This window comes from Rosa rugosa, chromosome 2 (genome assembly GCF_958449725.1).
Source record: "Rosa rugosa chromosome 2, drRosRugo1.1, whole genome shotgun sequence".
NCBI lineage: Eukaryota > Viridiplantae > Streptophyta > Magnoliopsida > Rosales > Rosaceae > Rosa > Rosa rugosa.
Window position 1 is genome coordinate 70033206 of NC_084821.1, and position 22565 is coordinate 70055770.

The 22565-nt window shown below is 40.9% G+C and overlaps 1 protein-coding gene, 1 long non-coding RNA gene and 1 pseudogene across 2 annotated transcripts; 2 read left to right on the plus strand and 1 right to left on the minus strand.

Annotated features, from left to right (window-relative positions):
• Positions 1-8469: 8469 nt before the first annotated feature.
• On the minus strand, positions 8470-9306 carry LOC133729789 (uncharacterized). Its single transcript, XR_009856504.1, has 3 exons — positions 9126-9306; positions 8915-9038; positions 8470-8758 (listed from the first exon to the last, which is right to left on the minus strand). It is a non-coding gene; the product is annotated as an uncharacterized LOC133729789 (long non-coding RNA).
• Positions 9307-10163: 857 nt separating this feature from the next.
• On the plus strand, positions 10164-15764 carry LOC133731422 (G-type lectin S-receptor-like serine/threonine-protein kinase At1g11410). The gene is made up of 2 exons (XM_062158797.1): positions 10164-10354; positions 14738-15764. Exons 1-2 carry the CDS (start codon positions 10164-10166, stop codon positions 15762-15764), a joined length of 1218 nt encoding a protein of 405 aa, XP_062014781.1.
• On the plus strand, positions 15673-17851 carry LOC133729787 (G-type lectin S-receptor-like serine/threonine-protein kinase At1g11410; annotated as a pseudogene).
• The last annotated feature ends 4714 nt before the right edge of the window (positions 17852-22565 follow it).

The window sequence follows — 22565 nt, forward strand, 5'->3', positions numbered from 1 at the left end:
ACTTAAGTAAATGGATGATATTAAATGTAATAGTGGTAAGAGTAATGGAATGTAATAGTATTACTCCATGCTTTTTATCCCTATATAAACCCTCCATTGTGAGAAGAATAAACACACCAATTCACTCTTCATTCTCTCCATCTAAACTCTCTCCCTCTCTCTGTTAGTTTACGATTTTCCTTAAACACGTTATCAGCACGAAATTGCTCTAGAATTAGAATCGAAATTGTCAAAATAGAGGAAGTTCATAATCCGATCAAAGCCATTTTTCCAAACCTACAAAAAACCTCCAAAACCTAGTACATATCAAAGCCCTTGATTCAAGAAGCCCAGAACCGGTTTCAGAACCGCCAGAACCGGCCGGAAACCGCCCGAACCGGCTGCCGGAAGTTTTGAACCGCTGCCGGACCGCTGTCGAGTTCTGCCAGACTGCTGCCGAGACCTGCCGAGCAGCTGCGCAGAAGCTGCCGAGAAGCCCTGCCGAGACCTGCCGAGCAGCTGCGCAGAAGCTGCCGAGCGAGCCCTGCCGAGTCCTGTCGAAAGCTGCCGAGACCTGCCGAGTGCATCTGCCGAGCCCCTGCCGAGCCCCTGCTGCGCAGCTGCCGAACAGCTGCCGAAGCACCTGCCGAGCTGCTGCCTAGCACCTGCCGAGCTGCTGCCTAGCAGCTGCCGAGTTGCTGCCTAGCATCTGTCGACACTTTTCCGACAACTTTCCGACGACTTTTCCGGCGACTTTCGGGACACTTTTCCGGTGACTTTCCGACGACTTTTCCGGCGACTTTCGGGACATTTTTCCGACAACTTTCTGGCGACTTTCGGGACACTTTTCCGGCGACTTTCCAAGCCATTTTCCGGCGACTTTCCGGAAGCTTTTGGGCAACTTTTTCGGTCATTTCCGACAACACTATTTCAAGGTATTCTTTACTAAAAGTTCCCGCTTTTGAGTTTTTATTTATTTTTCTCCTCCTTTTTCTTTTTGGGAACTTACAATTAAAAAGCGGAATTATAGAAATTCACGCTAAACGAACTAAGAGCGTTCGTAGTCAATGAACTAAGAGTGTTCATAATATTCGGACTAAGAGCGTCCGCAAGCATCGACTTATGACCCTATTAAACATCATTGTTTCGGTCTAATCCAAATATTCTTGGAAATTGATTTCTTGGTAGCATAGCTCGGAAATCTTATTGTTTTAGTTTTTCGTGGAAGTTTTAAACTCCGAAACTAATGCATCTTTTTCTTCTTATATTTCAAGGATGTCGAATGAACCTAGACTCGAATTTCAAATCCTTGACTCAACTGGTTCGGATTACCATAGTTGGAAAACTGACGTTGAGAACCATCTCACATCAAAAGGGATATTGCCCATAATCCAGGAACCAAACGCGGGCCTTGTGTTCCAACGAACACCCATAAAGCATGCACAAGCAATTATCTTGATGCGACGCCATATGGACAAAGCACTCAGATTAGAGTATATGTCCATCAAAGATGCAAGGGACCTATGGGTGGCGCTAGAAGAGCGCTTTGATAATATCCAAGATTCCCTCCTCCCTGACTTGAAGGTTCAATGGAACAATATACGCTTCTCCGACTTCAAGTCTGTTGCTGAATACAATTCAGAAGCTCTTCGGCTAAAAGCCATGCTGAAGTTCTGTGGAAAACCTCTCACAGAAGAAGAGCTAATTGAGAAGACTCTCTCCACCTTCCCCGTCGCAGCAATTATACTATCAAAGCAATATCGCACTGAATTTAATGCTGGACGACTTACGAAGTTCAATGAGCTTATCAATATTTTGTCGGTGTTGGAGAAGCACGACAATATCCTTGTGAAGAATTATAATTCAAGGCCCGTAGGAACCAAAAGCGTTCATGAGGCAAATTATAATGCACCCAAGAAAGGGCGCAAGGAGCGGTACCCTACTAATAAGGGGCATGTATACCCTAATAACAGGGGACATGACGGACGAATGGGTCCATACAACCGCCCCAATAAGGAAGGAAACCGCAACTTTGGAGCGGGCACACGTGGTGGCAATTCCACACGTGGGAAAAGAGAATATAACAACACCATGGGCCGTAACACTGTGGGCCGTGGAGGTCGCATAATACGCCGTGGTAGTAGCAGCAACAACCCGCCTAGGGAATATCCACAACGTGCACCTCAAATAAAGAAAGTCAACCACAATGACATGTGTCATAGGTGTGGATCAATCGAGCATTGGTTTAAGCAATGCCAAGCAAGTACTCAACTAGCTGCACGCTACAAGGAGTACAGGGAAATGAGGGAGCAAGAAGCTCACCTTGCTGAAGAAGAAAATGGTGAAGATGTTATTCTCACCATAAAAGACTTCAAAGCTGAAAATGAAGAGCACGAGGATGCCGCAGACTTTGATTAAAATAGTCTTTTCTATTTTCCAATAAAACGGCAAATGTGCCTTAGTCAAATAAATTGACTCTTTCTCATGTGGCGTACCCAATGAAGTATGATGTCTAGGCAAGTAATTGAGATCGGGGTACTTAAGCGAGCCTCGCTCCACCAACATCTCTCTACTTACCTGGTCATATTTTATTGGAATTACCAAACGGATTGAGCAATTACAATTTGTATAAAGTTTGATTTTATATTGGAATAAACTTTGGAAACTTTGATGTAATCATTGACTATTTTCCCTATTAATAAAGTATCGCATTACCAATGTCATTGACATGTGTTAATATTCCGAACTTTATTTCTTCAGTATGTCTTCGGGAGAATTGGAATGCCTTCTTGATAGTGGCACCACACATACTATATTACGACATAGGCAATTATTCTTATGGATGACGCCTAGTCAATCTTCAGTGACCACGATGGCAGGACCATCTCAATTGATTCATGGTCGTGGACCAGCTCAATTTCTATTGCCGAATGGCACAAATATTAATGTCGCCGAAGCTTTATATGCTCCAAGGGCTGGAAGAACCCTATTAAGTTTTAAAGATATAAGAGCCAATGATTTTCATGTGAAAACACATTGTGAGAATGGACAAGAGTTCCTTTACATCACCTCTAATAACTACGGAAATACACGAGTATTAGAGAAACTCATGTGTCGCTCTAGTGGATTGTACGCAACCACTATTAGAGTCATTGAATCCAACCATGTCATGAATGAAAATTTATGGGATTCCGACACATACAAACTTTGGCACGACCGTTTGGGACACCCAGGTCGAGATATGATGCTCCGTATATTAAAAACTTCACACGGACATCCATTCTTTAAAACAAAAGGAAGTACGAACCAAAGAAAGGTTCAAAGAATTACTTCTGAAGCATATCATTCGTTTTGCAAAGCTTGCTCTTTAGCAAAAATAGGATCGAGACCATCCTATGCAAAAGACATTAAAGAAAATATACCATTCTTGCAAAGAATACAAGGTGATATCTGTGGACCTATACATCCAACTTGCGGACCATTTAGATATTTTATGGTGTTGGTTGATGCATCGACACGTTGGTCACATGTCATGCTCTTATCCACAAGAAATGCTGCATTTGCTAAACTCCTAGCACAAATCATTAAGTTAAGGGCTCACCACCCTGATCATCCTATTAAGTCAATTCGTCTTGACAATGCTGGGGAATTTACATCAAAAACTTTTGATGATTATTGCATGTCCATTGGGATCGAGGTTGAACATCCTGTCCCTCATGTACATACCCAAAATGGTCTCGCAGAAGCTGCCATTAAAAGACTTCAAATGATTGCTAGGGCATTGGTTATGCGCACCAATCTCCCTATTTCTGCTTGGGGCTATGCAATATTACACGCAGCTGTGCTTATTCGTCTAAGGCCCACTGCCACCCAACCTTTTTCTGCGTCCCAGATGGTAACTGGGTATGAGCCTAATATCTCACATTTACGCATATTTGGGTGTGCAGTCTATGTGCCAATTGCGCCACCACAGCGCACTAAAATGGGTCCTCAAAGACGATTAGGCCTTTATGTTGGCTATGACTCTCCAACCATAATCCGCTACATAGAACCCTTGACAGGTGATCTATTTACCGCTAGATTTGCGGATTGTCACTTTGATGAGACAGTCTTCCCGCCTTTAGGGGGAGACATGAACACTAATGTTCATCAAAAAGGACAGGAATTGTCGTGGTTTGTCCCCACTTTGTCCCATCTTGATCCCCGAACCGCACAATCTGAAAAAGAAGTGCAGAGAATTCTCGATCTTCAGAACGTAGCAGAATCGATGCCTGATGCGTTTTCTGATATCGCTAAAGTGACGAGATCACACATACCTGCTGCAAATATACCTGCAAGGATTGATGTCCCTAAAAGACATAATGCCATCTCAAAAATACATGAGAATGGCGCCAACGTTCCCTCTATGGGTGACACATTGGCTAGGCCCATGGCTCCTGCCAGGAAGCGCGGGAGACCTATAGGTTCGATGGATTCTCGCCTAAGAAAGAAAGCGAGTTTGGCACAAAATAATCCATTAATCATAGATATGAATAATCCATCTCACGAGAATATTCCGGATTATGGTTATGTCCAAGAGACATCATTGGGGGACGCTCCAATGTCAGAACCAACTCCAGAGAATAGAGAAATCTCCATAAATTACAATAGTGTACATGAGATGATGGATAGAAATTCTATGGCAATTGATGATGCGTTTGCATATCATGTTGCAAAAGGAATCATAGAATATGGTGATATCGAGCCTCGCTCTGTTGAAGAATGTCAACGAAGAGCGGATTGGCCTAAATGGAAAAATGCGATCCAGACTGAATTGGATTCACTAACAAAGAGACAGGTATTTGGGTCTATAATGCTGACACCACCAAATATAAAGCCTGTTGGCCATAAATGGGTCTTTGTTAGAAAGCGTAATGAGAAAAATGAGGTGATGAGATATAAAGCCCGCCTTGTGGCACAAGGTTTCTCACAACGCCCTGGAATCGACTACGAGGAGACATACTCTCCCGTAATGGACATTATAACGTTCCGCTACCTTGTCAGTTTGGTAGTTTCCGAAAAACTTGACATGCAGCTTATGGATGTGGTTACAGCATATCTCTATGGGGATCTAGATTCAGAGATATATATGAAGGTTCCTGATGGACTTCAATTACCAAAATCAAGTGGCTCTAAACCACGGAGCGCGTTTTCAATAAAATTAAGACGCTCACTATATGGATTGAAACAATCCGGACGGATGTGGTATAACCGTCTAAGTGACTACTTGATTGGAAAGGGATATGTTAACAATGAAATATGCCCTTGCGTGTTCATTAAAAGAACAAGTTCCGGATTTGCAATTGTAGCAGTTTATGTCGATGACATGAACCTAATTGGAACTCTAGATGAGTTAAAAGAAACTGCTAAATATTTGGAATCCGAGTTTGAGATGAAAGATCTTGGGAAAACACGGTTTTGCCTCGGAATAGAGCTCGAGCACCGTAGTGATGGGATTATGATCCATCAGTCAGCATATACTCAAAAATTACTAAGGCGCTTTAATGAAGATAAAGTAAAGCCTGTAAGTACTCCCATGATCGGCCGAAGTCTTGAGCCCACAAAAGATCCGTTTCGTCCAAGGGATGAGGACGAAGAATTATTAGAGGCTGAAGTACCCTATCTAAGTGCGATAGGCGCATTATTGTATTTAGCTCAATGCACAAGACCGGATATCTCATTCGCAGTGAACTTGTTAGCTCGACATAGTTCTGCGCCAACACGCCGCCATTGGATTGGCATAAAGACAATCTTTCGATACTTAAAGGGTACGATTGATATGGGCTTGTTTTATCCCTACAAAGAGAAAAGAAAAGACGGAAGCATGAGATCAGACCCCATGAGGCAAAAAGCCACCTTCCGTAATGTAGACGCCGGCGACACCATCAATGGTGACCGACGTTCTCCTCCTCCCCTCCATCAAAATAAAAATAATGTTTTGATGGGATTTGCTTATGCGGGGTATCTCTCTGACCCCCATAAAGGTCGCTCCCAAACAGGTTATGTCTTTACCATGGGAAGCACGGCGATATCTTGGAGATCTACAAAACAGACCCTTGTTGCTACTTCCTCAAATCATGCAGAGATTATTGCTCTACATGAAGCTGTGCGTGAATGCATATGGCTAAGGTCTATAAATAGACACATTCGAGGAACTTGTGGTTTGAAGTTTACCACAGATAAACCTACATGCATTTACGAAGATAATGCAGCTTGTATTGAGCAAATGAAATTAGGTTTCATCAAGGGTGACAATACTAAACATATATCACCGAAATTCTTCTACAATCAGCAACAGCAAACACTTCTAAACATTGAAGTAAATCAAATCCGATCAGAGGATAATGTAGCGGACTTATTTACTAAGTCGCTACCAAAAACCCCTTTCGAGAAGCATGTGAAGAGCATCGGATTAAGAAGGTTATCCGAACTCCCATGATCTTCAGGGGGAGAATAAATCAGGGGGAGTATCTAGAAACATACTCCACACTTAATGCGCGTTGCACTCTTTTTCTCCTTCGACCAAGGTTGTTTTTTCCCACAGGGTTTTATTACTTGGCAAGGTTTTTAACGAGGCAATTTCGAAGCGCACGGCTTAGACAAATACTATCGACATGAAATATCCAAGGGGGAGTGTTGTAGTATACATGAAATTGTGGTAAAACTATTATGTCTATATCATGTAAATAGCATTATTATGGCTATGTATGATAGCACTTAAGAGTGGAGAAGTTTGGTATCAATCATGTTAATGTTATGTATGAAAGCACTTAAGTAAATGGATGATATTAAATGTAATAGTGGTAAGAGTAATGGAATGTAATAGTATTACTCCATGCTTTTTATCCCTATATAAACCCTCCATTGTGAGAAGAATAAACACACCAATTCACTCTTCATTCTCTCCATCTAAACTCTCTCCCTCTCTCTGTTAGTTTACGATTTTCCTTAAACAAGTATCAACAAATTTTCTTTGTCAAATCTACTGGATATATGGTGATCATCTAGTGGACTTTCTAGAGAAAGGCAATAACTATGCTTTGTCACATATGATATGATGGCCTTAGGAAACAAGTTATGTTATAGTTAATTAGTTACACCTACACAACATCGATCATCAAACCCAACTTGAATACAAAGTCCTAGGAGAGAGAGGCTCTTGCTTCTCTCTTCCTCTTCAGCTAAACCCCTCCGTGGTTTTCATCCCGACCCGTTTCGTGGTCGATCTCTCTGCCCCGGCGGTGGCAGGTTTGCTTTTCCCTTTGGTTTTCTTCCTTTATCCTATCACCCAAATCTTCCTCTTCTATAGATCTCAGATTACCTATCCCTACCTTTCTCCCAATTTTCAACTCTCAGTTTCTTCACACAACAGGTGCACGTCTCCCTCACCAATCAGTTTTTTCAACGAATGTTCACCGGTTCGGTGCTCCGACTTCGGTGTTGTATCATATGTCTTACAACGGCACGTCAGCGATTCTGCTGCTGCCTTTCTCGATTCCTATTTCTTTTTTATGTTTTCTTTGGTTACCGTTCCGCCTGGCATTTTCTTGCCTGGTGATCTGCTGATGGTGTTCGATGGCGTTTTGTCTGGTTTTGAGATTTGGTTGTTGGATTCTGCATGGGATTTGGTGTGTTCACTGGTTGCATTCCTCGTGGTGTCTCTGTATCACGCAATGGATCGGTTTGTGGCGGTGTTAGCACCAGCTATTTCCTTCTCCGTTGGGTCTGCAATTGGGCTGAGCCTGTGGTGGTGCTCCGATGTCGGGATGAACTGGGTGTATTCCAATTTTCAGATGGCAAACAATACTGTGACGTCTCTGGGTCACTTAACTAGTCGACAGGTGGCTGGTTATGTTTACGCTGCTGTCCTTTCCTCCCTTGGAGGGTTTGCTACTTGGATGGATAATGATGGGTTGTTCCCACTTGTTTTGTTTATCTTCTGTTTGTTTGCGTTATCCCCACACAGTGGGCTTTGTTAAGTGTGTTTGTGTTTCTCTAATAAAAATTATCCTTCCACTGCCAAAAAAAAAAAAAAAAAAACCCAACTTGAATACTTGAAAAAGTCTCAAATGGACGAAACACTTTCCAGACGATAATCTTGAGGCCATACGACGCATTAAAATGAGTACCTAGCTAAGCTTGCTGGCTTCTGTCTTTGTCACTGTCACTTTTATCACGAGTCCCCTGTTGACCGTTGCCTTTAAAAAATTAGACTAGAACAACATAAACTCACTCTTTGAGACTGGTGTCTGGTCACCGTTTCTAGAACCCCTCCAATCCATCAATAAGCAACCTCATTAGCTCATTGAGAAATTTACCATGAGTTCTACAAGGTGGTTCATCAGTTTCCTTGTTCTTCTCCCGTCTTGCATCTCCCTTGACACCGTTACTCCAAATTAAGCTGCAATATACACAAATCAAAATATATACATCGTTGGTTGCCTGCAGAGCCGTCTCAAACTTTTCGGAGGCCCTGTGCGAAACTTAAAATGTGGCCCTCCAAGCTTTAGTTTTATATTTATAGTCGAACAAACTCACAATATAAAATCAAATAGCCAACAATGATCAATGATAGCTCATTAGATGAGCCTACAACAGAGGCTAAATAGTCAATACAATTATAAAGTTTGCAACAAAAAATATTACAAAAAGATGTTTGATCTAAAACCCTCAAAATAATACATTCTTCCAGTAGTGTTGATTGATATTCATTTGAAAATCCATCTCCTTGCCTTCTTAGCTGCAAAATCATCAATTAGTTTATCGTAATTGATTTTTCCAAGATATTCATTCTCAATCGAAATCAAAGCAAGTCCATTTAATCTTTCTTGAGACAAGAAGCAAGTCCATTTAATCTTTCTTGAGACAAGAAGCAAATGAATGTAAATTAGAGAACCTGATTTCTTGAAGATCAAAGACTCGGATGACTGAGATGAGAGTCTCGTCCGCAGTCCGCTGACCACTCCTTCTCCAATTTTCTCAATTCTTAGAATCCCAGAAAATTGCTAAACAGCCACAACCTTTACAATTTGAAAACCAAATTAAACCATTAGGAATACTAAAGCAAACATTAATTTATTTGTAAATCACAAATCAAAAAATCATACCTAAGCGGCTGAGTATTGAGGTACTGAGGTCGCCAGGTCGATGAGAATCAGATGGAATTGAGGAGGGGAGTTTGGGAGAGAGAGACAGAACACAAAAGAAACAAAAAAAAGTGGAGAGGTTTCGGACGGATGGAATTGATGAGAGGAGAGAGAGACACATTGCTAAAAACAAGGAGAGATGTTCTTTTGGCCGGATGGGCCTCTTCCATATTATTTAGCTTAAATATTAAATTTAAATATAAAAAACAAAAATTGGGTCTCAATCACATGTGAACGGCTCAATCACCAGAATGTAGCAAAGAATAAAAAAAATTGAACGCAGAAAGAAGAAAAGAATATATAGGTTGGTCTGCTTGGGGCCTAATTTTTAATATTTATATGTGTAAATATAAAACATGAAAAAAAAAATTGGGGCCCTATCACATTAGGGCCCTGTGCTGTTGCACTCATTGCACACCTTCAGAGCCGGCCCTGGTTGCCTGTTGCATAACTAGAACTCTGTACTGTACACTTTAAAATTAGTTTCCATTATTGCATGACTTACGAGTAAATCTACGATCCAGTTTATGACGATAGATAGATGGCTATGGAATTACTAGTTCACTAAATAAAAATATAATGGGTCTGGCAGGGCAGGAAAGTCTAGAACACTTTGACAATGACTCAATGAGGTATATTGTAAAGCCCCCCTAACAAGACTCTTAATCATTCTTTAAATGTGTAAAAGCTTATCTTGAAGTACGTTGATGCTATTACGGCAAGAACAGAAAGTCAAATAAGAGAGGACAAGTCGCCTATGAGACAAAAAGAGGAGGAAGCTAGCTTCATCGAGTGGGGATGAAGAGGAAGTAGGAAGGAGATGAAATTGTGTATTTAAGTTCTAATTGACTCTCAGCTGCACAAGATCAGAAAGTCAAATAAGGAGAGCCAACCACTCAAGAACAGAACAGTGTTCCAAATAAGAAGATCTTCTATCTATTTTTGTTCTTTTATTGGGCAATCTCATTCCTCATTGAGTAGACCAAGAATTTTACTACCATGTGGTTTGACAAAATATTGCTCATCTCGTTTGTTCTTCTTCCCTCTTGCATTTGCCTTGATACCTTTACTCTAAACCAAGCCATCAAAGACGGTGATGTGTTGGTCTCCGGCAGGGAAATCTTTGCACTTGGATTTTTCAGTGCAGGCAATTCTAGCAACCGTTACGTTTGTAGAATCGCTGTAAATCTGTATGTAATTAGGATTTTATTTAATTAGGATATCCTGTAATTATGGAAAGATTGTTTCCTATTAGAGTTAGACTACTCCTTTGTACTTGTATATATACCCTCATTGTGGGATGAATAGATTTATCGAATTAACCCTGAATTGAAGTATTCTTTTCTACTTGGTATCAGAGCAGGTTCAATCCTTTGAACTTGCGCTGCATCCTTTGAATCCTGAATCCTGAATTCCGAAGAACACCACAAACCGCTGCGTACCACCACCGTTGAAATCAAACCATCTTGAATTTCAAACCACCATCACCCTACCTTTTTTTAAAAAAAAAAAAAAAAAAACTTTTTTTTCAAAAACATTCATATCCATCTTGAAACCCTTGAAAATCCAATCCTGCAAAAATCATGAATTCCTCAATGATGCAATCAGAGAAACAGGCTATGGGGCATTCGGTGACTACCGAATTTTCTGTTATGGCTCAACGCAAACAGGGTCCTCCAGGCTTCTCAGGACCTTCTCCACACCGTCCTCTAGGTAAACCAAATCCATATGCAAACAAAAGGTGCATTATCTGTGGGGAATTAGGTCATAGCAAGGAGCGGTGCTATGAAGTGATTGGTTACCCTGATTGGTGGGACTTCACCAAGAAACCGCGAAAGAATCTGGGCAAGGCCGCTGTTGCTACTAAAGAGGAAGTTTACCTAGACAATGCCTCCGCTAATGTAGCGCAGTCAGGTGTGAAGGGTAAGGTTACTTTTAATAGTACATGGATAATTGATACAGGTGCATCTGACCATATGACCAATGACCCAAGTCTTGTGAAAAACCTTAGACGTTCCCCTCAAGACATTGTCTCTACTACTGATGGTACTCCAACTCTGGTCACCGGAGAAGGTTCTATTGCTTTATCTGATACCTTAACCCTTGAATCTGTCTTAGTTGTTCCATCACTAGCTTATAATCTCCTGTCTGTTGGTCAAGTTATTTTAGCTCTTGCATGTATTGTGACCTTCTATCCGTCTTTCTGTGTGTTTCAGGACATTCTGACTCGACGGATTCTTGGTTATGGTGTTAGAAGGGGGAAATTATACTATCTGGATCTGACAGAGACTGGAAAGAAACAGAAACATCTTTTGGGACAAGCTAATCAGATCAACGGGGTAGAGAATGCGAAGGAAGCTGTATGGTTATGGCATCGTCGTTTAGGTCATCTATCCTTTCGTTATCTTAAGAAGCTGCAACCTCAATTGTTTTCAGTTGTTAGTGATTTGGATTTCCACTGTGACATCTGTGAACTGGCCAAGAGTCACCGTATTTCATATTCACCAAGTCTTAATAAAAGTCCTGTTCCTTTTATGAAGATTCACTCCGATGTCTGGGGTCCTGCGAAAATTCCTTCTCTTTCTGGAGCTCGGTATTTTGTAACGTTTATTGATGATTGCACTCGCATGACATGGGTGTCATTACTGAAGAATAAGAGTGATGTATTTGGAATGTTTACCGAATTTCACAAAATGGTGGCAACTCAGTATCAACAATCCATCAGAGTGTTTCACTCTGACAATGGTGGAGAGTTTGTGAATGGCCCTATGATTGAGTTTTGCCGGTCACATGGAATTCGTCATCAAACCTCCAATTCTTATACTTCTCAACAGAATGGTTTAGCAGAACGGAAGAACAGGCAGTTGATGGAAGTTGTTCGTGCTTCCTTATTTGGCATGAATGTACCTCGGTCCTATTGGGGAGAAGCAGTAAAATCAGCAGCATATCTTATCAACCATACTCCTTCACGGGTGATTGAGTTTCAGAATCCTCATCAGAAGCTTCATACACTTTTGACCATCCCTTCTATGCCTAATTTGGAGCCCCGGGTGTTTGGTGCACAACCTATGTTCATATTCCCAAGCCTCAACGCAGCAAGCTTGATCCTCGTGCCCGTAAGTGTATCTTTGTTGGTTATGCTGACTTCCAGAAGGGTTATCGATGTTATGATCCCCTTACTGGCACTATACATGTCTCTCTTGTTATTGCTTTTCGTGAATCCGAGCCTTATTACTCAGGGGGAGCTTCTCAGTCTTCCCTTCAGGGGGAGAGAGGTTGTGAAGGGAATCCTCGTTCTATTATTGATTTTGATGTCTTTGAAGACTTGGAAAATTTGGAGGATACATTTGAGGGTAGAAATTTGGAAACAGAAAATGCAATTGCCGAACAGAGCATTGTGAATTCCGAAATAGACAATGCGACTGCCGAACGAAGTGTTGCGAATTCCGAAACAGAAAATGCGACTGCCGAACAGAGTGTTGTGAATTCCGAAACAGAAAATGTAACTGCCGAACAGAGTGTTGTGAATTCCGAGACAGAAGAGACGACTTTTCTGGATAGTTTGAATCAAAATCAAGACGTATCTGAAGCTCACACACAAGATATTCCCCCTTCTGCATCACCAACTGAAGATCCCGGTCAGAATGATCCTCCTCAGGTACCCCTAAACTTTAATGAATCTTCTGGGTTAGAAAGTGTCGAACCTAGGAAATCACAAAGGGTTACCAAGGGAATTCCTAAGAAACAATATGAACCAGATATCAAAGCCAAAGCTAAATACCCTATAGCTAATTTTATGTCTAACCATAGGATTTCTGGGTCACATGCACTTGTTGTTGATCAATTATCTACTGTATCTATTCCTAGTAACGTGCAGGATGCATTGACGGATCCAAAATGGACAAAGGCGATGAATGAAGAATTGGAAGCTCTTCAAAAGAATGCAACATGGGAGCTAGTACCTATGCCGGTTGGAAAGAAGACTGTAGGGTGTCGTTGGGTATTTACTGTGAAGCTTAATGCAGATGGAACTATTAATAGATACAAGGCGAGGTTGGTTGCCAAAGGATATACACAACGCTATGGGATTGATTATGAGGAGACTTTTGCACCTGTGGCAAAGATTAATACTGTCCGGATTCTAATCTCACTTGCAGCAAACAAAGATTGGCCCTTGCACCAGTTTGATGTGAAGAATGCGTTTCATAATGGGAATTTGGAGGAAGAAGTGTACATGGATGTGCCCCCAGGTGTTAAGAATTACCCAAGTGACATTGGCAAGGTGTGTAAATTGAAGAAGTCTTTGTATGGCCTGAAGCAGTCTCCAAGAGCTTGGTTTGGAAGATTTTCAAAGTCCATGAAAGCCTTTGGGTACAGACAGAGCAATTCTGACCATACCTTGTTTATCAAACGCAAGAATGGTAAGATTACAGCTCTTATTGTGTATGTTGATGACATGATTGTTACAGGGGATGATCCGAAATAGATGAATGAATTGCAAAAGTATCTGTCAAAGGAGTTTGAAATGAAGGATCTGGGACAACTGAAGTATTTTCTGGGTATTGAAGTTGCAAGGTCTAAGAAGGGGATTTTGCTTTCACAAAGGAAGTATGTCCTTGATTTACTTGCTGAAACAGGGATGCTGGACTGCAAACCAATGGAGACACCCATTGAGATGAATCACAGACTTGCTATTTATCCTGATCAAGTTCCAACTGACAAAGGGAGGTATCAACGTCTTGTAGGAAGGTTGATTTATCTTTCACATACTAGACCTGATATTGCTTATGCTGTGAGTGTTGTTAGTCAATTTATGCATTGTCCTAGTGAAGAGCATATGGATGCAGTCTTTCGTATTTTGAAGTACTTGAAGATGGCGCCAGGTAAAGGGTTACTGTTTCAGAAAAAAGATGAATTGGAAGTTGTTGGGTACACAGATGCAGATTGGGCTGGTGATAAAACTGACAGACGTTCTACATCTGGGTACTTCACTTTTGTTGGAGGAAACCTTGTCACTTGGCGTAGCAAAAAGCAGAAAGTTGTTGCCAGATCAAGTGCAGAAGCTGAGTTCCGAGGTATGGCACACGGAGTCTGTGAAATGTTGTGGATTCGTAATGTCTTGAAAGACTTGGGTTACAAGCTTAAAAAGCCTATGGATTTGCATTGTGATAATACAGCTGCCATTGAAATTGCACATAATCCAGTTCAGCATGATAGAACAAAGCATGTGGAGGTTGACCGTCATTTTATTAAAGAAAATCTTGACAGAAAGGTTATTCGCTTTTCATTTGTAAACTCAGATGAGCAATTAGCTGATGTTCTTACTAAAGGAGTGTCCAGGAAGGTATTTGACAGCTCAGTTCACAAGTTGGGCATGATAGACATCTATGCACCAACTTGAGGGGGAGTGTAGAATCGCTGTAAATCTGTATGTAATTAGGATTTTATTTAATTAGGATATCCTGTAATTATGGAAAGATTGTTTCCTATTAGAGTTAGACTACTCCTTTGTACTTGTATATATACCCTCATTGTGGGATGAATAGATTTATCGAATTAACCCTGAATTGAAGTATTCTTTTCTACTACGTTGGAGTATGGTATAACCAAATTTCTAACCAAACAGTTGTGTGGGTTGCAAACAGAGACAACCATGTCCCTGATACCTCTGGAGTGCTATCCATAAATGAAGATGGAGGCCTAGTCATCTATGGAAATAACCGAAGTTTCCCTCTTTGGTCTGCTAATGTCACTCTCTCTTCTCCAAACAATTCAATTGCCAAGCTTCTGGATACAGGAAATCTTGTCTTGCTCGAGAATGAGGATAGTCAAAAGGTTCTATGGCAAGGATTTGATTATCCCACTGATACAATGCTTCCACTTATGAAAATTGGTTTGGACAGGCGGTCTGGGCTGAACAGGTTCTTAACATCTTGGAAGTCGAAAGATGACCCAGGAATCGGGAGCTGTTCATTTCGGCTTGAACCTAGTGGATTTCCACAGATGATTTTGTACAAGGATGGAGCTCCGTGGTGGCGGTCTGAAGTTGCACCTTGGGTTGACCAGACATGGGGTACTGCAACAACTTTAGTGAACAATGCAGATGAGGTATCCATTATGTCATCAGCTAAGAACAATCAGTCAAATTTCTCAAGGACGGTGTTAGATGAATCAGGAACATTAGGACGGTTCACGTGGAATGATCGAGCACAAAAATGGATAGAAATTCGGTCTGTTCCAATAGAGCGTTGCGATTTTTATGGACAATGTGGTCCAAATGGTAACTGCAATCCCTACCCTACTGATACTATAGATTGCACCTGCCTTCCGGGGTTTGAACCCAAGTCGCCAACGGATTGGTACTCGAGAGATGGGACGGATGGGTGTGTAAAGAAAAAAGGAGTATCTACATGTCGAAATGGGGAAAAATTTGTGCCTCTGGAAAGTAAGAAAATACCAGACTTGTCTAGGGCACTTGTTAATATGGATGTGACTCATGTGAGTATGAAAGCGTGCGAGCAAGAATGCTTGACAAATTGCTCTTGCATTGCATACAGTAGCAGCGACAAAACTGGATGTGTGACTGGTATGGGGAATTGATGGACACAAGGGTGCAGCCTAGTACTGGTCAAAATTTATATGTACGAGTTGATGCAATCGTCTTTGGTACGTTCCTCGTTTTATTATTTCCCTAATCTTTCTTATTAAGTTCATTGTGTTCTTTATTTTTATTTTTATTTTCTTTGTAGCTCAATATGCAAAGAAGTAAAATGATTCTCTTAGCAAGAAGGAAAAGCTGGCAATTTCACTAGTATCTGTTTTAGCGCTATTTCTACTAGTTTTCCTTGTTTATTGGTTACTGAGGATGAAGAGAAAAGGTAATCATGTCACTCATTTTTTAGATGCATATTTTTCATGGTCCTATCCCTTTTTGATTTCATGAAAAGTGATTCATTATTCAGTTATTTACTGTTTGTTCTATATATAGCACAATTATAATTCACCCAGCTCTATATGAAATATTTGATAGGTAAAAGAAGACGAGATGAATATTCATTTAGCTTCTTCAAGGAATCTACTGGTGGAATGGAACCTGATGAAAGTAGCATAAGCTCAGATTTGCCATTCTTTGACCTAACAACCATAGCAGCAGCCACAGACAACTTCTCTCTTGCAAACAAGCTTGGAACAGGCGGTTTTGGCCCCGTCTATAAGGTACTACAGTTTCCCTCAGATAACTTCTCAAATCATGAATAAGAATTTTGTGTTGATATACATCTATCTATATTATGTATTGTTTATGCAAGTACATTTTGATGAGGATATATGATATTTTTGTGTAAGCGAACTGAATGTGTAATACATTCATAATTTACTGAAGTATACTATAAGCAGTCAAACATGAATTATTATTGCAGGGTGTACTTTTTAATGGAAAGGAAATAGCAGTGAAAAGATTATCGAAGACCTCGGGTCAAGGAATTGAAGAGTTTAAAAATGAGATTTTGTTGATTGCGAAACTCCAACATCGCAACCTTGTGAGGATATTAGGTTGTTGCGTTCAAGATGAAGAGAAGATTAGCATCTTATGAGTACTTACCAAACAAAGGCCTCGACTTTTTTATTTTTAGTATGTCTTCTTTTTTGCTTTTTATTTCTTAAATTCTCACTTAAAACAAAGCAACCAAGAATTTAATCTGAATTTCCTAATCTTTGCAGACGAAACCAACAGAGCACTTTTAGATTGGACAAGACGCTTTGAGATTATCCACGGAATTACTAGAGGAATTATATATCTTCATCAAGATTCAAGATTAAGAATTATTCACCGAGATCTAAAGGCCAGCAATGTTCTACTAGATGCTTCTATGAACCCCAAAATTGCAGATTTTGGTATGGCTAAAATTTTTAAGGGAGATCAAAATGAAGCAAATACAAAGTGTGTGGTTGGAACATAGTAAGTGAATTTCTCCAAGTGAGATGATATAAACTTGATAATGCATGCATGCCAGTATACTGCACAATCCAAATGCTAATTTCCTGTTGATTGGTGAAAGAAGCTTGATAATCAACTATTTGTTTATGTTTGTGCAGTGGTTATATGTCACCAGAGTATGCAATGCGAGGAAGGTTTTCAGTGAAGTCGGATGTATATAGCTATGGCGTTTTACTAATAGAAATCATTACCGGAAGAAAGAATAATGGCTTTTACCATGAGGAACATCCCGACTCAAATTTAGTTGGCCATGTAAGCGTACTTTTCTGATAGCAAACAGGTTTATCCCCCTAATGATTGTTGCTAATTAATTACTCAACGTAAATTGTTTTTAGGTTTGGAACTTGTGGAGTGAAGGTAAAGTCTTGCAAATAGTTGATTCGTCCATCGGTGAATCATACCCCGTCAATGAAGTTCTGAAATGTATTCAAATTGCCTTCTTATGCGTGCAAGAGTATCCAGCTGACCGGCCAACCATGTCTGAAGTTCTTTTCATGCTAGGTAACGATGCGGCTCTTCCTTCACCACGAAAACCTGCATTCTTATTGGAGAGAAGTAGCAGTTCTATGGGTGGCAAGTTGTCAACCCGTGAAGGATATAATTCTCTAAATGATTTCACATGTAGTGTGGTAGAAGCTCGGTAGGAGCGTACAATCTTATGTGAATATTGGCCAAGAGCCGATGATAATATATATATTGTTGTAAAACAGAAAAGTTTTGAGAGAGAGAGAGAGAGTTTGGACACAGAGAATAGAATGTGTGTGTTATTCATCTCACCATGGGGGGGGTTTATATAGGAGTACATGATGTATACAAATAGGCAACGTTTAATCGCAACGTCAATTACTCCTATTCACAATCCTATCAATCACTAATCTGTAGTGAAAGGCATATATGACTCTCCATCTATTTACATGATATTAGTCATAATTGTTTACAACACTCCCCCTTGGATATTTCATGTCAATAGTGTTTCCTAGGCTGAGCGCTTCTAAGTTGTCTCGTCAAAAACCTTGCCAAGTAATAAAAACCCTGTGGGAGAAAAACAACCTTGGTCGAAGGAGAAAAAGAGCACAACGCGCTTGAGTGTGGAGTAGCAGTATCACAGCTTTAGAGATAGGTGAAGTCTTCTTATCAGCACCATAAGTAGGTAGTATGTCTACGAGAGGGATGCATTAGAGTTGCTACACCAAAACCTTGCCCGGTAAACCCAGTGGGAGAAACCCGTGGTCGAAGGGAAAAGATGAGCAAATGCATATATGTCAAATCAAAGCATCTTCAGGATGCAGTAAGTGGGGTGACCATGCCAAAGATGTGCCTCGTCAAAACCTTGCCAGGTAACAAAACCCAGTGGGACAAAATAACCCTGGACGAAGGACAAAAAGAGTACACGATGGTCAAGTGTGTATGCTTCGGGATACTCCCCCTGATTTCGACTCCCCCTGAAAATTACATGTTAGGTAATTCAGATAGTTTACGTAGACCAATACCTTAAACATGCTTCTGGAATGTAGACTTTGGTAGTGACTTGATAAAGAGGTCTGCAAATATGCTTAACTTCAATCTTCTGATGCTCCTGTTGTTGCTAATTGAAGGAGAACTTCGGTACAATATGTTTGGTGTTGTCTCCTTTGATGAAACTCATCTTTATATGCTCTATGTAAGCAGCATTATCCTCGTAGATAATGGTTGGTTCATCTGTGGTGGAATGCAGTCCACATGTGCTTCAAACATGCTTTGTAACGGCTCTTAGCCATGTACATTCACATACTGCTTCTTGAAGAGCTAGTATCTCAGCATGATTCGAAGAGGTAGCAACAAGTGTCTATTTCGTAGACCTCCAAGAAATTTCAGTATTCCCAATGGTAAAGACATAACCAGTTTGGGAATGTGCCTTGTGCGGGTCTGATAGATAGTCTATATCAGCATATCCAACAAGGCGAGCATCATTCTGAGGATCAAGGGGGTTTGATCCATTCCTTGATGCGTAGGGATAGAATAAGCCCATATCCGTTGTACCTCTAAGGTAGCGAAAAATGTCTTTTATGCCATTCTAGTGGCGGCGTGTTGGCGCAAAGCTATATCTAGCTAACAAGTTCACATCGAATGAGATGTCCTATCTAGGGCATTGAGCCAAGTAGAATAATGCGCCTATTGCACTTAGATATGGGACTTCTGGCACCAATATCTCTTCATTATCATCTGCAGGACGATACGGTTCTCTCTAGACTTCAGATGACCATGGGTGTGCTTGCTTTTATCCTCATTAAAGAATCTTAACATCTTCTGGATGTAATTTGGTTGATGGACCAAAATTTCATCTACACTGTCCTCAGACTTCAGGTCGAGACAATAATTTGTTTCCCAAGGCCTTTCATCTCAAATTCGGACTTCAGGTGTTTTGCGGTTTCCTTGATTTCTTCAGGAGTATCAGTCAAATTTATGTCATTGACATAGACCATCATAATTGCAAACTCGGAACTTGTTTCCTTAATAAACACGCATGGGCATAGTTTTACATATCCCATCCCGATCAAATATTCACTTAGACGGTTATACCACCTCCGTCTAGATTGTTTCAATAAAGTGAACGCCTCAAAACTAATGGAGAGCGTGTTCCGTGGTCTAGAACTATTTGCATCGGGTATATTAAGTCCTTTAGGAACTTTTATGTATATCTCTGTATCGTGATCCTCATAGAGATAAGCTGTGACCACATTCATAAGCTGCATATTCAGTTTTTCGGAAATCTACCAAACTGATAAGGTAGCAGAACGTTATGACGTCCATTACGGGAGAATACGCCTCCTCGTAATCAATCACAGGGCGTTGAGAAAATTCTTGCGCCACTAGACGAGCCTTGTGTATCACAATCTCGTTTTTCTCATTACGCTTCCTTACAAATACCCATTTAAATCCTACAGGTTTAACATGGGGAGGTGTGGGAACTACAGGCCCAAACACCTTTCTCTTTGTCAAGGAATCTAATTCGACCTGGATTGCTTATTTCCTTTTTTTGGCCAGTCGTCTCTTCGTTGATATTCATCAACGGAGCGAGGTTCGATGTCATCGCTATTTATAATTTTAGTAGCTACTGCGAATACAAATATATCATCGATGATAATCTCATTCCGATTTCAGATCTCACTTAAGCATGCATAATTTACCGAGATTTCTCTATTCTCGGGAGTGGGTTCAGACGTTGGAGCGTCCCCCAACGTCGTCTCTTCTAGGACGGACCCATAATCCGGAATTGTCTCGTGAGATGGATCAGTTGAGATCGCAATGTCTAGTGGATTCGTTGGTGCCAGTTTTACCCTCTTCCGGGGATAAGAATCCTTCGAACCTAGTGGTCTACCTCGCTTCTGGGTAGGGATATGTGACTGGTTAGCCGCCATGGTCATACCTCATCCATCTGGGGCGACGCATCCTACAGGGACATCTATCCTTGCAGGCACATTTGCAGCAGGTATATGTGATCTCGTCACTTTAGCTAGATCAGAGAAAGTGTCTCTATAGATCTAGAATTGTCCACACTTCAGTATTTTCATGCGGTTTGGGGATCAAGATGAGACATTGTGGGGACATTCCATGTTAATTCACGCCGTTCATTAGGAACGGTGACGTTCTTATCTCCCCCTAACGGCGGGAAGACTGTCTCATCAAAGTGACAATCCGCAAATCTAGCGGTAAAGAGATCGCCTGTCAAGGGCTCTAAAGAGCACATAATGGATGGGATTCATAATCGACATACATGCCCATCCTTTGTTGAGGACCCAATTTTGTACGTTGTGACGGCACAATTGGCACGTGGACTGCACACCCAAATGCGTGTAAGTGCGAAACTTCAGGTTCGTACCCAGTCACCAGCTGTAACACGGAGTAAGGTTGGGTAGCAGTGGGCCTTAACGGGACCAACATAGCTGCATGCAAGATTGCATAGCCCCACACAAAAACTAGAAGCTTGGTGCGCATTACCAAGATACTATTTGTGAGACCATCTTGGGTGTGAACATAGGGAACTATATGTTCAGTATCAATCCCAAGGGATATGCAATAATCATCGAAATACTTCGATGTAAACTCTCCGGTATTATCAAGTCTTATAGACTTTATGGGATAATCCGAGTGGTGAACCCTCAATTTCATGATCTGGGTGAGAGTTTAGCAAAAACAGCGTTTTCTTGTGGACAATAGTGTAACATGTGATCACTTTGTCGATACATCAACCAAAACCATTAATATTTAACTGGTCCACATGGTGGTTGGATATATATGTCCACAAATTTCCCTTGCATTCTGTGCAGAAAAATGGTGGTGTATGTACTAGTCTTTGCATATGATGGTCTAGTATGGCATAGTGTGTCATTATATACAAGACCCTTATTCAGAAGGGGATGCACCTACGATGAGTTGAGGATACGGTGCATCATACTTTGACCTGGGTGTCCCAAACGGTCATGCCATAGCAAGTAGTTGCTTGAATTAGTTAGCTTCTAGCTAACAGATTCCAATTTCTCCAATGTACGCTTCTGGCCACACACTTTGGAGGTTATGCAAAGATATTACACTCATTTTTCTCAGTGATTTCAACGTGGTAACCGTTGGTTCGAATATCCTTAATACTCAATAACATTCTTCTGGAATGTGGAGATTATATGACCTCATTAATGGTAGGTTCAGTACCATTGGACAACATACAGTGGGTTTTGCCGTAACCCTCTATCAGGTTGGATTGGCCTGATACGGTTGTCACAGAGGTATGAATAGACATAAGTTTGAAAAATATCTCCGATCTGGGAGTATGGTGTGCGTAATAGCACTTTTAACCAGACAACAAACTTCCCCACAGAATATGCCTATTCATTTATTTAATTCAATGGATCACATGTATAAATAAGTTTATTGAATTAAATATATTCGAACATAACCACATTTCTATAATCCAAAATAATTGAAAACATAAATCACCAAAATCCGAAGATGTTTTATTCATTAAGATGAAATAGATATGGCACAAGGGGCCAATTATACCCATGTCTTCGAGTTCTAATCCTCGGTATGTTCAGTAACTGCCTGAAAATCCGTGATCTCTAGTGTGGAATCGATAGAAAATGACCCTTTAATAAAGTTGGTATTTCGAGTTCCGCAACCGACGTAATACTCATCTACTGCTTAGGCTATCGCACAACAGGTGCGGGACCAGCAGTCAATTCCTCCACATTGATAACAAAGATCATGCTGATTCTGGTGGCAGCGGGCCTGACCAGTGTTCCTTTCAACTCAGGCTTGCTGAGTTATGGCATCATGGTTCCTACCACGTGGGCCTTGGCCACGTGGAGCCTGATTACATGGCCTCTTAGGCTTTGGCCAAGTGGCAGACGGTCATATGGGCTAATTTCGTT